Source organism: Lissotriton vulgaris, chromosome 6 (assembly GCF_964263255.1).
Source record: "Lissotriton vulgaris chromosome 6, aLisVul1.2, whole genome shotgun sequence".
NCBI classification, from domain to species: Eukaryota; Metazoa; Chordata; class Amphibia; order Caudata; family Salamandridae; genus Lissotriton; species Lissotriton vulgaris.
The window spans coordinates 827,848,772-827,864,520 of record NC_141694.1 but is presented as its reverse complement, the minus strand read 5'-3'; the positions used below and the strand labels follow the sequence as shown (position 1 = coordinate 827,864,520).

Sequence of the window (15,749 nt, the reverse complement as noted above, 5' to 3'; positions counted from 1 at the left end):
CCCAGGCACTTGGCCAAGAAGCTATCACCTCGCCTGCCTTGGGGATGACCAGCAAACAAATATCCTTAGAAGATATTATTGATAATTGTGGAATTAATTCAAAAAGAGATAAGATACATGATCTATTAAAAACACATCCCATGTCTGCAAATTCTATCAATTGCATAACCCACTCTACTTTCTCATAGCGTCTAACTGCTAAGTCCTCACCCATCTTTGTTCTACTTCTGGCCTAAAGGGCTCCGCACCCACTCTACTTTCTCATAGCGTTTAACTGCTAAGTCCTCACCCATCTTTGTTCTACTTCTGGCCTAAAGGGCTCTGCATCCACATTTAGCAGGGAACAGGCCTTATGATGCCCCTGTGCCCTTCTTTCTAGACCAACCTGTTCAAATTCAGCACACGAATCACCTATCGCCCCACCACATCATTTGGAATGGGGATCTCCGCTGAGGGCATTAACCCAACCTGGGCATCCTTTGTGCCTTCTACTACAGATAGTTGCCCAGCAGAGGCCTCTTCTTGTAATACCTCTGCTGGACATGTAATCCTCATTGCTCTTTTCTTTTTCAACCTAAGAATTTTCTCTTTTTCATACCTTGTTTGCCGACGGGTTCTAACTTCTTCCCATTTTGTTCTTTTTGAAAGATTGAAAAAAACTCCTTTTCTTGTGTTAGATCTGGATGGTCTTGCACCACACCGATACCCTTGTGGCTTGACATCTTGTTTTGCGACAAAAGATTTAAGCTGGGATAAGTCCTCTTGCAACCCAGCCTTAATGTCCACTATGTCACATTCCTTTTCAGGACTCCCTGTTTGGAATCCCACTGCCCTACTGTAGCATATACCATGGCTCTTAACACACATAGCACTGCTCTCTTCAGTTACTTTCAATGGCAATTCCTTAAGTTTCGCTGATAAAATATCTAACATATGATCAGAGATTACCGTTGTCATTTCAAGTAAGGATAAAATTGATGCCAAACTACGTTAAAGACGTGTCAAAGAGCTGCGGACACACATAATCTGATGTGATATTACTAGGTGGGTTCAATACCAAATCAGGCGAAATATTTGAGAAGACAAAGACTATATGACTTGGAGTGCTAGAAAACATCTCCTGTGATTTTTAGATTATTTGGGTGCCTCATGCAATAGTACCGATTCTTTATTTTTTTACTTCCTTGTTCATTGTAACAGGCGAAATGTCCAGTAGTGTATAGTCCAGTACTACAGAGCCCTGTGGATCCTGAGTTTCTGCTATGGTACAACAAGTAGGAGGTTGCTCTCTTCTGAATTCATTTTCCTCCCTCTTATGCTGTTCCTGGTTTAACTCAATAGAATTCTCGCATGCTCCTCCATAATCTCCAACTTGTGGCCCACCATTGTTTGTCTGCATGAGGACTAAGCTAGAATGGAAAGGGGGGGGGGGGGCGGAGGGGGTTCTCTTCAGAGAGTGTTTGAAAATATGTCAATATTTTTCCATTCCCCTTGCCATCATGGTGAGAGGCTAGTACGGGATCTCTTAGATCTCTAGGGTTACTGGTTGGCCTCTTACTCTAGAAAAGCTCTTCTACGCCAACTCACCCTCCCCGTCCATATCGTCGACTCAAACACCACACTAGAGGCCACAACGGCCCCAAAAAAAAAAAACACTTTAACTCCTCTCTAAAAGCGGTGACCACACCCCTTCCACAACAATGGGGCTGTTACTCACTATAGATTATAATTTTTTTAAACTACTTCTGTACGGATGGTTTTTAGCGCATAAAGTGGTAGGATAATGCTCAGCTCTGCCTCCTCAACTGTACGTAGCACCGGCCCTCAAAGCGATCAGTGCAAACTTAATCCAATTCCTTTTAATATTATGATGAGGCGACAGTGGGCTCCCATAAGTGGTTTATTAACCAGATTAGGGGAAGGATGCAACTGAAGCAGTGGTCGAAGGGGGGGGGGGGGGAAAGAGTGGGGAACTGCAGGCAGAGAATCAGATGGCAGGAATAACCTGAGGATTGGATCAGTGGGCAGAGTCAGAGGCATTGGCAGAAAGAGAAAAACATCCCAGTTTTTTAATATTTGTTTGCCATTCCACTGATCAGTTACAGCTCATTACTTTTTGTTATTCAACCAATGGATACACATGCTTATTTAAGGTTTAATATGAGTTATTGTCGTTAAAATACAGTCACAAAGTGGGATAGGTTTACAATCACAGAATGTCCCAAATACACTTAAAAGTGGACTCACAAGACATTTGTCTCCAAGACATGCAGTTTCTGTCATCAGCACTTCTCCCTTTTTCCACAAGAGAAGTTCAAACATGAATGGTAAACTATCCTAGCTGGCAAATGTTTTCCACATAATTATGGCTCTGCCATATTTGCCACATAGTCACATTGTGCAGCAGATGCTGTATTATGTTAACTAAAAAAAGTCTGTAGCTCAAAAGGATCAAAATTTACGAGAAAAAGGTGCCTTATGTTGCTGCAAAGTGGAGGGACCTTGACTGGTCACCTTTCTCACTGCTGCATTTGTATGGTAAACTGGTACCAACGAGGCAAAATCTTTGCAGAGACTGTTAGTATGTTTAAAAATGTCAAAATAATAAAGTATCAAAAAATATACCACATTACGCTGCAGCCTTTTTTTGCTGTATAATTTAGTTAACACTGCAACACAATTTTGTACTCCATTGCCACATAATTCGAGCACCCCTGAAGCAGGCAGCACGTTAAAAGTGCTTGTGCATGAAGCAGAGAGACTGTGAAGTTTGTGAACTTATTTTGGTGTGCATGTGGGTCCTGCATTGCCTATCTCTGATATGTTGCACTACTACTGCTGAAACAAGGCCAATGGAGGTACCAATGGGTGAGGCGGACTGGCCTCCAGGGTCCTATGCCATCAGTGAGAGTTACGATCACTCTACGCTGTGCTGCTTCACAGGCCTCTGCAAGACTGGAGATTAACTTCTGTATGGATTGTGGTGGACAGACCTTCAAGGTTAACCCACACTCGCCACTGCTAGGGTCCACCCGCTGGTCCCAAGACACCAAGGCTTCTAAGGTCTAGCTGGGCCTTCTAAAGGTCTAGCATGGGAATGTGCTCCCTCAAGATAGTAGTCTAGCGTACAATTAATAAAGGCTGAACCTGGTTCCCCAGATCCAAATTCTGCAGCTTTTTTCCATATTGCCACATCCTCTCCCTCGCTGAACACCATACTGCCCCAACCAGAGAACGTGACACTGCCTTCAACTACATCCCAATTGTGCCCCGTCATAAACTTTTGGATCCGACTCAATCCAAATTATGCACTAGACAAGAGTAATATGCTGCCCAAAAAAAATATTTTACCTGGAAAAAGCAAACACTCATAGGGAATGCAAGATTAAGTAAACCATGTGAAATGTAAGCAGGAACAACATGGTTACCTTAATGCTTTTACACTCATTCAGAAATCATTAAGTGTTTTGCCTGAAAAGTTAAGGACATGGCTACAGTGCCCAGAAGGCACAAGTTTCTATGTCCATTTATTATATACTTACAAAACGTAAGCAGTATGTTTGAAAAAGTCCAACGAAACATCAAAACATCCAAATTGCATGCCACCTGCCCAGCTGCTGGGTACGAGGCTAGGGTGGGTGCAGCGCGTCAGGCAGGCAGCAGGCTGATCAGCGGGTCAAAGAGGTCGATATGGGGGGGGGCAGGGGCCTAAATACCGGGCCGCCCCCAAGCCCACTCCCCGGATGCACACACGGTGCGCCCGCCCCGGGGAGGGACTGGGAGCCAGCCCGAGCCTTCACCTCCTTGGGACCAGGAGGGGGAGGGGTGCTCCGACTAGTGGGCACTAAAAAGGCTTCCCTGCTGATGTCCCCCTGCGGGGGACGCGGACAGCGGCATAGTGCCCACACCGTCATCCGCTCCCCCCTTCACATATGACATTTGCCCATATAATGATTACACCAGACGCATTGTTTATGGGTAAAGAACTGCTGCAGGTTTATTTTCATACAACAAAAGTAGGACGTTTTAGTGGGTTATCTTATGGGCGATCCAGGGTAGGCAGCCCCTCGCTGCCCCGCCCCCCTTCTGAGCCTGCCGGCACGGTGGGTCGACGCCCGGACAGTGCAGCACCTTTGCAGATCCCCTTTACGGATCATGTGATCATGTTTAATATTCCCACCCCTTTCGGGGCGGAGCGTGGTATGGCACACCCCCGGTTGGTCAGGCCCCCCAACCGCCCGAAGGACTAACGGGGCGCCGTAGCGGTTTTACCGGAACCTCCCTGCGGTTCCAGGTCTTTGGCTCAGGTACCCTTACTGTGCCTGGCAGAGGTACCCCTACTGTACCGGTCTGCCGCAGAGGTACCCTTACTGTACCAGTCTGCCTCCAGATCGCCCTGTAACTCCGCCACAGCTCTGGAGGAGGCTACCGCCGATGACAGAGCCCCCCACCTCCGAGCTCCCTACTTAAATCTCGCAGCTTTCAGTGCATCCTGTATATCAAGGAGAAACATATCCCTCCCGACTTTGGACATGTGCACGCCATCCTTTTAATAATAGCCTTCCACTCTTGCCTGTATTAGTGCCTGCCTGATGGACCCCAAGCCTCTCTGTTCCATGAACTTCTGCATGGCCACATGGAACACTCTGACCACACTAGCTCGCATGGCCCTAATTATGGTTGATAGTCCCTATATCTGTTTGCATGGCCTGTATAAGAGCCCTCCTCCCCATGGTCACTAAGTCATTGCCACCTAAAATGGATAATCAGGACATAGGAGAGGGTCCCCCAAATGGGGGCTGCTGTTCTAGGCTGCTCCTCCATCTCATCCCGGGAGGCCCTTCCATACAAACTGCGTCCGTGGGAAACCCTGGGTCCAATCCCTGTGGGTTGCCCACTGTGCCAACCTGGCAACGTATGAGTGTCCCCGCAGCCACACCTGACAACTTGGTGAGTAAAAGGGGGCGCCATCTTGTCACAACTTGTGTAAATGTTGTGAAACACTGCACACATTCATTATTGCACATTACTAATACTCAATGAAATTATCTGCTCATCCTGCCCAAGGAGGACTTCATTTCTTACAGCTGTGCCGCCCTACCTGGGAAAGAAAACTCATGACTCCCCAATGTATGACCAAATTGATGAGGAGGGGTGAACACTCCCCCCAAAGATTGTTGCAGCTTCTACAGCAAGCTGATCCAGCGCATGCTGAGGATCCCAAGCTGATCCAGCGCATGCTGAGGATCCCAACCAAACTATCTCAGTAGTGAGCGGCAGCTTCAACCCTAAGCTGTGCTCGCCCATGTCTCCCTTTCTCTGCCAGACCTAGCTCCTGGCATTCTAACGGGCAATGCACACCATTTTTATACAACTACCCGATCTAACACCTACTTCAAGGAACGTTGGTCCTGGCAACTTTTAAAATGCTAGGTTGCTAAATCTCCTATTGTGCTAAATTTGTCATGACAAAGTGCATTGCTGGTGGGCACTGGGAAAATGAACACCACAACTAGCCTCCGCCTTTGTATTGCCCTAGTCTGCTGGTCCCTCGCCATCCAACAGTGATCCATATCTGCTGCGCACCTTGCTCTTGACCGACCCCTGGAGTGTGTCGCCCTGTGCCACACCTCTGTTCGTGAATACCAGGAAGCAGGTAAGTGGGTGTTGACAGTCCTATACACCCTTCCTCTCCTTGCCGCCTAGCAGCATACTGATGCCGGTGTCTTTTTGCAACCACTACACGCCCCTCTAGACCGGTCGTGGTTAACCGTGCTGAAAATGTGTGGATACCTTTCATCCGTGTAGGTGGAACATATAACATGTGTCCCAAAAGCCCAATATGTGTGATGTTGCACAGGTGTAGCAGAATCCTTACACAAATAGCTGTGGATAACACCCAGTACCATCATAATTTGTTCTTGATATTCTCTCACTGGTACTAATTTTATCACGATCCACAGTGAAAGCTTGAGCCCGCTACTCATGTCCTGAAACGTCCAACTGTGGTATGCCGCAAACACATGCCCGAGGGCTATCTTGTTTGGAGAGGATCTTTGCCTCAGGATTACCTCCTGATCCCATGCCAAAGGTCAAGACAGCAAAGATGTCCTAGCATGCACATCTGTAACCTACAGATTATGCAGTATTTTACAAAAGAAAAGACCCCCGCACTTCCCCAGTGTGTCCTTCCAGTGTACCAGCTCCCAGCCCTAGAATGCCAGCCAGCTAGGCGTGGTTTGCCCATTCTAGAGCAAAATGTGTGCGTTTCTGGGAGAAGCACAAATCCATGAAAACATCCCACATCCTGTGATGACAGGAACGCCTATTACTCACCCGATAGTTGTTTACAAGAAACTCATCTTAAATTATTACAAGTGAATGCATGCTTCACCCTTGCTCTGCCATTGCTTCCAGCAAGAGCACCCCAATTATAGCCCCGTAAACAACCACTTGCCCATCCTTAACAGTTGTTCCGTCAAGAGAGAACAGCACCATATTGCCCAGGGGCTACCTAATATGTCCCGACTCACCAGTTAACTCCCAATGTATTACTTTCATGAGTGCAACCTGCTCACCCCACACCCAGGGACAGAAATGACAATTAGGGAGAACGTGGGTCTCCCCGACCCTAACACATTGCCCCCAGTGTGCTATGAACCTTATACCTGTTGATAGTTCCGGTGGCCCCCCATGTGAGTCTGGCGGTTTTCCAGCGCGGTTCCTGAATTAGAGACAGAAAACATTCATTAGAAGCCCTGACCCCCTTCATCTACCACTCCGGATTCTCTGCAATGAGACAGGGGCCTACAATGCCCCACACGCTACTCAGGCCAAGCCTGTTTGGAGTTACGATAACTGGTTTGTCAACCTTACCTCCACACTTCCAAATTTAACACAAGTCTTCTCTATTATCTGAAGAAAGACGTTTCAGTTAAAAATTCTACTCTCCCTGACTCTGGAAGTGTCTTTCCAGGGTGTTCCAGTGGTTTGATAGTATGCCCCTCGTTGCAGTGATATCCCTTACCCTGAGGTTGGTCCTCAGCTGTGACATGCACCTGTCACTTTTCTCTGGTAACACCCGGTTTGCTACATGCACCCGTCACTTTTCTCTGTTAACAGACTGTTTGCTACCTCTTACCTTGTGTTTGTTTCGTTACTTGCACGTTTGGCACCATTGCCTACATAACGTTTGTTCCTATGTTAGACTGTCTGCTATGCATCGCAGTCTATTCCGCACTTGTGCAGGCAGCAGGCTGATCGGCGGGTCGAAGAGGTCGATCTGGGGGGCGGCAGGGGCCTAAATACCCGGGCCACCCCAAGCATGAGCACTCCCCCGAATGCACACACGGTGCCCCCGCCCCGGGGAGGGGCTGAGAGCCAGCCCGAGCCTTCATCTCCTTGGGACCAGGAGGGGGAGGGGTGCTCCGACTAGTGGGCACTAAAAAGGCTGCCCTGCTGATGTCCCCCTGCGGGGGACGCGGACAGCGGCAAACTCTGTAAAGTGGCGTTGGGTGAGAATACAACCAATATGGTCCCTCTGAGACCACCACTCTGTCTTTAGTTATTTTCCCGAATTTTGACAACAAAATTCACTACATCCGGAGGATTCACTTTGGAATAGAAAAATAAAAAAGACAGACACCCACCCGTCTCTGAACAGCCGAGCCTTAGCTATAGGTATTGACTATTTTAAAATAAAAAAAGTTGGGGTACAGATTCTTATAAATAAATAAAACGTAGGGGAACACCTGTGCCATGCCGTTCCCGCCCACTGAACCAAAGAAGGCGTGCTTGCAAGCCCCGTCGTCCCAACGCCGGCAGCTTCCCTGCCTGTGCTGGGAGACAACCACGGCGCTAGGGCCTCGCCCACAACCTCCTTGCCCGCTCCTAAGGTATGCTCGACTCGGCTCCAGCCCTGCGGTTCGCCCGTCGTCCTGCCATCGTGGAATTTGTACTAGGGACCAGGAGCCGCGAGACGAGGTCCACGGAATCTCACTAGTCTTCAACAGCGAATCGGCGTGTGACGTCAGTGCGCCGGCGTCCGCGTCAAAACACGTACTTCTGTTCCTGGGTCTGAAAGAGGGCTGACAGTCCGTGGATAGATGAAAGGGTTATTGACGTTTTCTTAGCTGCAAGGTAAGTATTTTTCCTTCATTCGGATTGTGCAGCGTCTCGTGAACTACAAACTAGGTGGGAGTATGGCGTATTTAGTTGCAAGGTTTTATTATGAGAAAGATAATGTATTACAATATAATGCAATGAGAAGGCATGTGAATGCTGACAAGCTCCGCCAATAAACGTCAAGGGAAGGACAAACACAGAGCTGTTGAATTGGGAAAGGTATGTTGCAGGGGGCGGACAGTGTGCTAATTGTGTACTGGGAAGGTGTAACAAAACGTGTACTAAGTGTTCGCATCCCTAGATGCTATCCTACTTTACAAAAATGTATGGAAAGTTGCGGTAGAAAAAGAGTAAACCTAATTAGCCCCCTTTACAGTACAGTGTATAAATTCTAATTAGCCTCTAGAGACCACGCTTACTTGTGGTTTTAGCCTGGGTGTCTATGGTTACTTCTCTTTCTTAGACAAAGGCTTCTTGAAATTCAGGTTTATTGATACCCATACCGATATACAGAATCTTGTGGAGTTTGCATTTAACAGCTACTAAAAGAGACCTCGTTTAATGCAGGCTTTTCACCATTCACTTGTTCCATGATTCTTCAATGCCTACAAATGGTAACATTTGGTGTGGCCCATGCGCCTTAAATGGACAGTGGAGTTTGTGTCATGAGTAACTAATCCTGTTTTAGATGACACTTAGGTAGTGTAGCCCCTATTTTTTAGACAGTATGTCCTCATTTAATTGCCATTTATTCTGAAAAATTTTAAGTTGAAAGATTTAGCAGAATAATAATTAAATATATATTATCAATCGCTAGAGAATCCGTTGAAACGTTTTTGCAATAGTCGGTTGTAGCAATTAAATGGTTACATCTGTATTACTTAAAGTAAATTGACCAAATAGTATGTGCTTTCTGCTCTTTAGACAGGGGCAGATAAGTAGCAGAAACAAATAATTGTGCATCTAGCAGCTGTCTTAACAGCAGATATTGTGTGCTATTTGGCAATCAACCATGTGAATAGTGTAAACTTAGGATACCTTTATTTAGCTGGCGCTGGCTAAATAAATGCCTTTTTCACATTGCTCATTCTGGTGTAGAGTAGCAGGGGAGAAGAGCCTCATGTTACGGTAGCGACTAGTTCCCATGAGAGAAACAACTCTTAGCAAAGAGTGTGGCTCGTGTTCATTACCTGATCAGTAGAGATAGAAGCATTTTCCAGAGTGCTCATTAGAAGAGTGAATAGGGTAGCACAGAAGCAGCAAAGGGGAGAGTGGAGAGTCGAATGACAGCTGAGCAATAGAAGGAAGAGAAAGATGCATAAAGCAATTAATCGGACACAATACCATTGTGACACTTTTATGGGGCAAATTGTATGGGAACATGAACCGAGGGCATCGGGCAGAGATGGAGTGTCTGGGTGCATACAAAGAAGGTAAAGAGAGTATCTGCAACAGGTATGCTTTCTGGCTGCTAGGTCATTTGGATTGCATGGATAGTTGTTATATGTGGCAGAGAGAAACTGGGCACCTAGGGACAATTACTTGAGGTTTGTGGAGGACACTAGGGGCCAAAAGATACCATCTCATGGCAGGAACTGAGCTTAGGGGTTGTCTGTGATCACTTTTTCCACTTGTAGAGTGCACCTAGTTTGGGGCCATGGAGAGGTGACATCAGACCCTATATGCAGCATGCTTCCTGGTCCCTGTCTCGTTATACACAATCTGGTGAATTCATGTTCCATTCAATACTTTTCAACCAACCAAAAGCTTCTAAATCAGTATGCTGGGCTGCACAGAGGAGAGCTTCTTATAGGTTGCTGGAGAGCTACTGGTAGCTTACGAGCTACTCATTGGAGAAGCCTGCTCTATAGCCTTTTCTATTATTCTGACGAGTGTAGATCAAAGTGGGATTCCTCCCTAATGATAAGCATGTACTTGGCTTGACTAACTTATTAATGTAACAGTCTCTATCAATGAGAACTAATGCCCTGTTTTTGTCAGGCCTGGGCATGATGATGTTCTCTTTGTCCAATGAGTTATTTATTACAGTTCTATCCTTCATTGTGTTTATTAAATACTAGCAGCCCGTCCTGACCTTGTCTGGGAGCAATCAGGCTTCCCGGCCCCCCGCCCGCCCTGACATTGTCAAGCAGCTCGGGCCCCTGCCCGCCCCGTCCCCCGCCTGCCCCGACCCCCGCCTGCCCGGAGCCTTACCTCAGCCGCCATTCCTCCCCCGCGCTCCTCATTTCACCGCTCCTCCCGCCTGTCCGCCGGTCCTCACCGCCATTCTGCCGTTCGTCACTGCTCCTCTCCCGCGCCATGTCCGTCGCTCCTCTTCCGCTCCTGCACGCTGCTCCTCTCCGCGCTCCTGATGTCACCACGCAGGTCACGGCCGGCGCTACTTGCAAGGGACTACTTTTTTTATCGTCAATTTTTTAAATAACGTATATTTTTTAAATTTATATAGCCTATGCCCATCTGCACACCCTGACGATTACAATGATGTATCGGATGTGTGGATTGGCGTTGTGGTTCCCGAGTTTACCAGCCTCAAAGGTGCAAAGTTCTTCCTTTATTATAGTAGTATAGATATAATGTGACCCTGTGGTTCAGTGGCTTTAGCTTATTTAGGACCAACCTTTCAAAAGCCTCAAAAACATTGTGACTTCTAGGAGGCTTGACTTTTGATAGCAATTTGAGCTCCTTTTACCTTGGTTCCTCTTTCCTGGTAGTCTCGTCTAAAGTGTTAAAAATGTGTTTAACTCTGAGGCATTGCCTTAATTGTTGAATTTAAGTATACTGATTTCTGTGTAAAAATGATGTATGTCTGTGTGCATGGCATCTCTTTCTTAAGGACTATTTTCTCAGTATTCATAAAATTTAAATTATGCTGTGACTCTTATCATTCTCATCCTAATCCCTATTTTGATAATGTGTTTTCCGCCAGACTTGTGTCTAAACACTTTGCTTTTGCCAGAGAAAGTTGATTGTTTATTACTGTCCACTCTCAACCTTTCTTCTTGAGTTTCAACATGTATCTGTGGCATTTGTATTTTCTGTACTTTAAGAAGCATCCAATGAAGAATCCTATGTGCAATGCCACTGCTCTATTGTATTGATGAGCCTTTCCTTGCTCATTGTTATAACAAGTTTATGCATACACTAATGCCCAATTGTACTCCCAGGTGTTTTTGCAGCCATTATGTGTCCCTTAGAAACCTTGTATGTTTTCCCTCCTTAGTTTCTCAAGCATATTCTTCCAGTTTATTTACTTTTTCTATTTCCTTTTGCCAATCTTTATCTTGAACAGGGGCTTGTATTCCTCATTTTAATAGTTGAAATTCGTTGGCAATTTTTGATGAGACTTGTACTAGTCCTAATGCTATTCAAAGTATTACGTTGAGTTAACTTTTCCTTAAAATGGCTTACTAATGATCGTGATATTTTTTGCTACCTTTAAATAGAGGTGGCTTCAATACTGAGAGTAAACCTCTGGTATATGGCAGAACGTGTGGTAGTATATGATTTTTAAACAGAGTCTATGAGCTTTAGTTTACTGCCTCTCTGAGCAGGAAGTCTAGGTGCTTTGAGTTTTTCTTTTGATTTGCCTGAAGTTACAGATCGTTCAGTGATTTCCTTGATCAAAGCATGTATTAGTTCTGCCTCCTCGTGGGAATATCCAAGTATAAAAGCCTTATTTTCCTTCATGTGACATATCATGGTGACTGACACTTTTTTTTGCCAGATGCAAATTTGGAACCTGTGTCCAGAAACACCATTTTGATAATTCTATAGTATCATACACATTTTTGTATTATCTGTTCTGTCTGATTTAACAAAATATTTTTTGTTTTCTTTTTCCATAGCAAGCCTTAATTATTCTTCAGTGTAGTAGGTGTATCGCAGAGAGCCAAAGACTGTACTTCTTGATGGTAGTCCTCATGAGTAAATGTAGAGGATTACACATGGAAATGAAAGATTTGATGTGTATGCCAGGGAATTTTTGCGACCCCAGAAAGCTTGAAACTTAGGCACATTTTTAAATTTATGATTCCTACATTTTGACTTTCGTCTGTGGACAAGTAACTGGACTTCCACCACAGTTTATTTACAACTCTTTCCCAGCCAATATACACAGCACCCTGTTAAATGGGGAAATGTCAATAAGCCCCAGTAGAAATGGGGGAAAAGAGTCTCTGCTGGTTGGGAGTTGCTTCAACAGAGCAGCCAAAGAATGACCTCAGCCTATAATAAGAAAAGAATTAGGAGCGCTTGTTTTCCCACAATAAATAGCTAGGTCTGCTTCCATCTTTAGAACAAACACCTTTAAGTTACTGATCCTACGCCTGATTGTATAAAATCTACATAATTTCTTTTATATATAAATATAAATATGTTAAGTACACAAAAAACCGAAAAGTTATTGAAATTAGAGGCAAGAAGTTATCCATTATACTCTTGGGGTATTAGTTATTTGAGGGGAATGTTAAACTATTAGCAGAGTATTACATTATGAAAAAAAAATAAAGAACATCCAAGTCAGCTACCTCAACTGGTTGGATATGTAGATGTAATGTGGAACTCTTATAGATGTAAAATTACCAAATGAAACTAACAGCAACAGCGTCAAATACTTGAGTAAAACGAGAAAAAATAAAACACAACTAGTGTATTCAAAGCAGATGTATCAAAACTGACAAGTAATTTTGTGTGCAACGAGTTCAAAGATTGAGGAGATGTGGCCTAACGCTAGATCTGCTTACTAGGGGGCCAGGTTCGAGTCTCAGCTTCAGCTCAACAGCCTGTGATTCTGGGCAATTTACTTAATCTCCCCATGCCTAATAACATCGAAAAGGAATCTAACCTCGTATAGTGTAACCTCTTGTATAGTGTAATCTGTTGCTATTGTAAAATGTTCTAATGCTCTTGGGCCAGGTTTGCGCTTTATAAGACTGCAAAATAAAGGGCTTTTTCTGTAAGGAGATGATATCGAGATCCAGAAAGCCTTTTTCTCAGAATCTTTATCTCTGGGCGAAACAATTCTGAGGTGTAATGTCATGCTTATGATTGTGCTCCTTATGTTAACCTTTTAATGATAACTACCTCTATGAGGGCTGTCCCCGATGTGGCCAACTCTTGCAATGCTCCAGGAATTAACATCCTTTCCAGTTTGTGTAGTTGAACCTTCTTATTTCCGTGAAGCACGTCATTCTGCACAGATATGTCTCAATCAGTTCCTCTGACATTCTATGTTGACAAGAAGTGTCAAAGCAGCAGGGATATAATAAGCCCTTTTTTGTGGAGTTTTCTATAGCGCTAACTAGACCCGAAGTTATCAGAGCGCTTTGCTTGAGCACCAGTTACGCTACGGACAGACACATTCATTTTTGTTTGGCACAGGGAGATTAAGTGATTTGCCCAGAATCACAGAATGTTGAGCATCCCTCCTGAGACTCGAACCCAGTTCCCCAGCTCCGAGGTTGACCGCCCTATCAGTTAGGCCAAATTCTCTCCTCAAAAACAAAGATTAGCCTCACCCCCTACTGGCTGGTCTAATCCACTCCCTGTCTCTTCCTAAAAGTTTTTGGCTGTCTTTGAACCCTGACACTTTTTAACATGTGTTTGTGAACCAAGCGCTGCACGTTTTAATAAAAATTTAGATCAGATTGTGAATAGAAAGGTCTAGTCTCTTCATTCAAGTTCAGATACCACTTATCTTTCTTTTTCTTTTTTTATTATTGCAGAAGCAGACAGAGATATGGCCCGGGCAGACAGTAAAGAATTGATAGCGGGATTGTTGGCTGGAGCTGCAGGGATCAGCTTGGCCATTGTGTGGTACAAAAAGAGTCGAAATCCAAGATCTGGCAATCAGTTATCAAACTTTTTGTCTTTGTCAAACAAACTGCAGTCAGCCCCACCCCATGCCGCAGTCCAGAACAACCAAGGTGCTATAGTGGCGTTGCAAGGAAGACAGCTGCAGATGCTGGACAAGCTGAACTGTTTGTTGATGAGTGTGGAAGAACTGAAGAATGAGGTCAAATGTCTGAAAGAGAGCATTCCAAAGCTAGAGAACCAAATCCGTGATGAGCTCAGGGGCAAACCAGAATCTCGCCGGATCAGCCCACTCCATAAAGCATCCAAAAGGAAAAAACTTGACTCGGCGAGAGGTTCAACAGAACTGCATAGCTCTGAAGAGGCAGAAAGTGAAGGAGGGTAAGTCTCTTATAATGTTATATACAGCTGTCAACCTAAAAAGGCTCAGGTCACTGCATAAAACAGTATGCAGATTAAGCCTTGAGAGAATGGACAGGAGGAAGAGATTGTAGAGATCCTTACAAAATATATATGTACTCTGTGGAGAAATTAAAAAAAGTTAAACATCATGTTTAAGAACTTTCCACCTGCTGCGAATAGTAAATGCTTCAATTTCCTGAGTGAATAGTTGAAGTCTTCAACTGGTGTGGATTTCTGGGTGAGCTCTTGGGAATCTTTCTGACTTCCCTTAAAGTTGGAAATTTGCTGATTAAATATCTTACTTTTGCATTTGCAGCTTTGTCACTAAGGTCCACAGTGAGTCAATCTAGTGACCCCATCTTTTACTAAAAGCTAACATCGTGCTGGATCACAACAGATGTACTCCAACAGATCTCGCTCCTTTTCAGACTATTCTTCCCTGTTTTTTAAAACCAGAGATTTGTTATTTTTTTAAATTTTAAGTTTGATCGCCATGTCGGACAACATTTGTGATTCTTTTAAACACTCCTTCTGACAGCAGTCTTATTCTGTTTGAAAATTTGAAGGATTGCTAGAGTACATTAGTTTCGAAATCCACATTTTCAGCTTTGACACAAATCAATGCCTTCTGAGCTCTGTTTACTTAGACTTACTGAAGATCATGAGATGCATGGGAGCAGTGTGCATTTTTATGTACATTTAAAAAAGTTTACTCGCAGTCAAATCGGGAAATGCCTGGAACATCATCTGCATCTGGAATTTACTCCAGTATAAATTGAAGGTACTACAGGCAACACTTCAATGATACAGTATCAGATAGCGCATGATAATCTTTCATGCTCCCAGCATCTTCTAATTTGCTATGAAGAAAATCCTTGGAAACCGGTCCCACATGTCTTCTTCTAGCGTGTTCAAATACATTGCCAAATTGTTGATTTTTCTTGTTGACGCGTGCATTAACAATTTGAACAATTCTACAGGTTACCCATACTTCGTAATACAGCACAAACACAATTTGAGCATTTTCGTGAAGCAGATTGTCCTTTGAGAATGCAAACCTTACATCCTTTCATGACACATTGAGCTACGAAGTTTAGACTTTGTGGGTTGCCCTCTAAGAAGAAATCTATTTTATGTACTTTTAATTGTGATTTACATCCTAAATTTAGTCTGCTCAAAAGTGTTGTTAACTGCTTAAGCCTTACAAATAGACTGCACTTGTTCGCAAAGAAATAGAGAGGGAGCATTTGTCAAGTGGGTTTTTAATGACACTCCTCTACCAACTCTCTACTGCCTTTCTAGAATTAAGCAAAAGGAGCTCACTAGCAGAACATGCAGAGATCAAGGAACAGCTTATATCTGATGTCAGAGTTAAGCATTTGATGTCAAGG

At 44.3% G+C, this 15,749-nt stretch overlaps 1 protein-coding gene across 2 annotated transcripts in view; it reads left to right on the top strand.

The window, feature by feature from the left end:
* Positions 1-7,789: 7,789 nt before the first annotated feature.
* The window catches only part of RMDN2 (regulator of microtubule dynamics 2), a 726,737-nt gene continuing 718,777 nt past the window's right edge, over positions 7,790-15,749 (top strand). For both annotated transcript variants that reach the window (XM_086926853.1, XM_086926852.1), the window contains exons 1-2: positions 7,790-8,139; positions 13,869-14,337. In XM_086926853.1, coding sequence (XP_086782979.1) covers positions 13,883-14,337 — 455 coding nt within the window. In that variant the 5' untranslated portion in view covers positions 7,790-8,139; positions 13,869-13,882. The remainder of the gene's footprint in view (positions 8,140-13,868; positions 14,338-15,749) is intronic.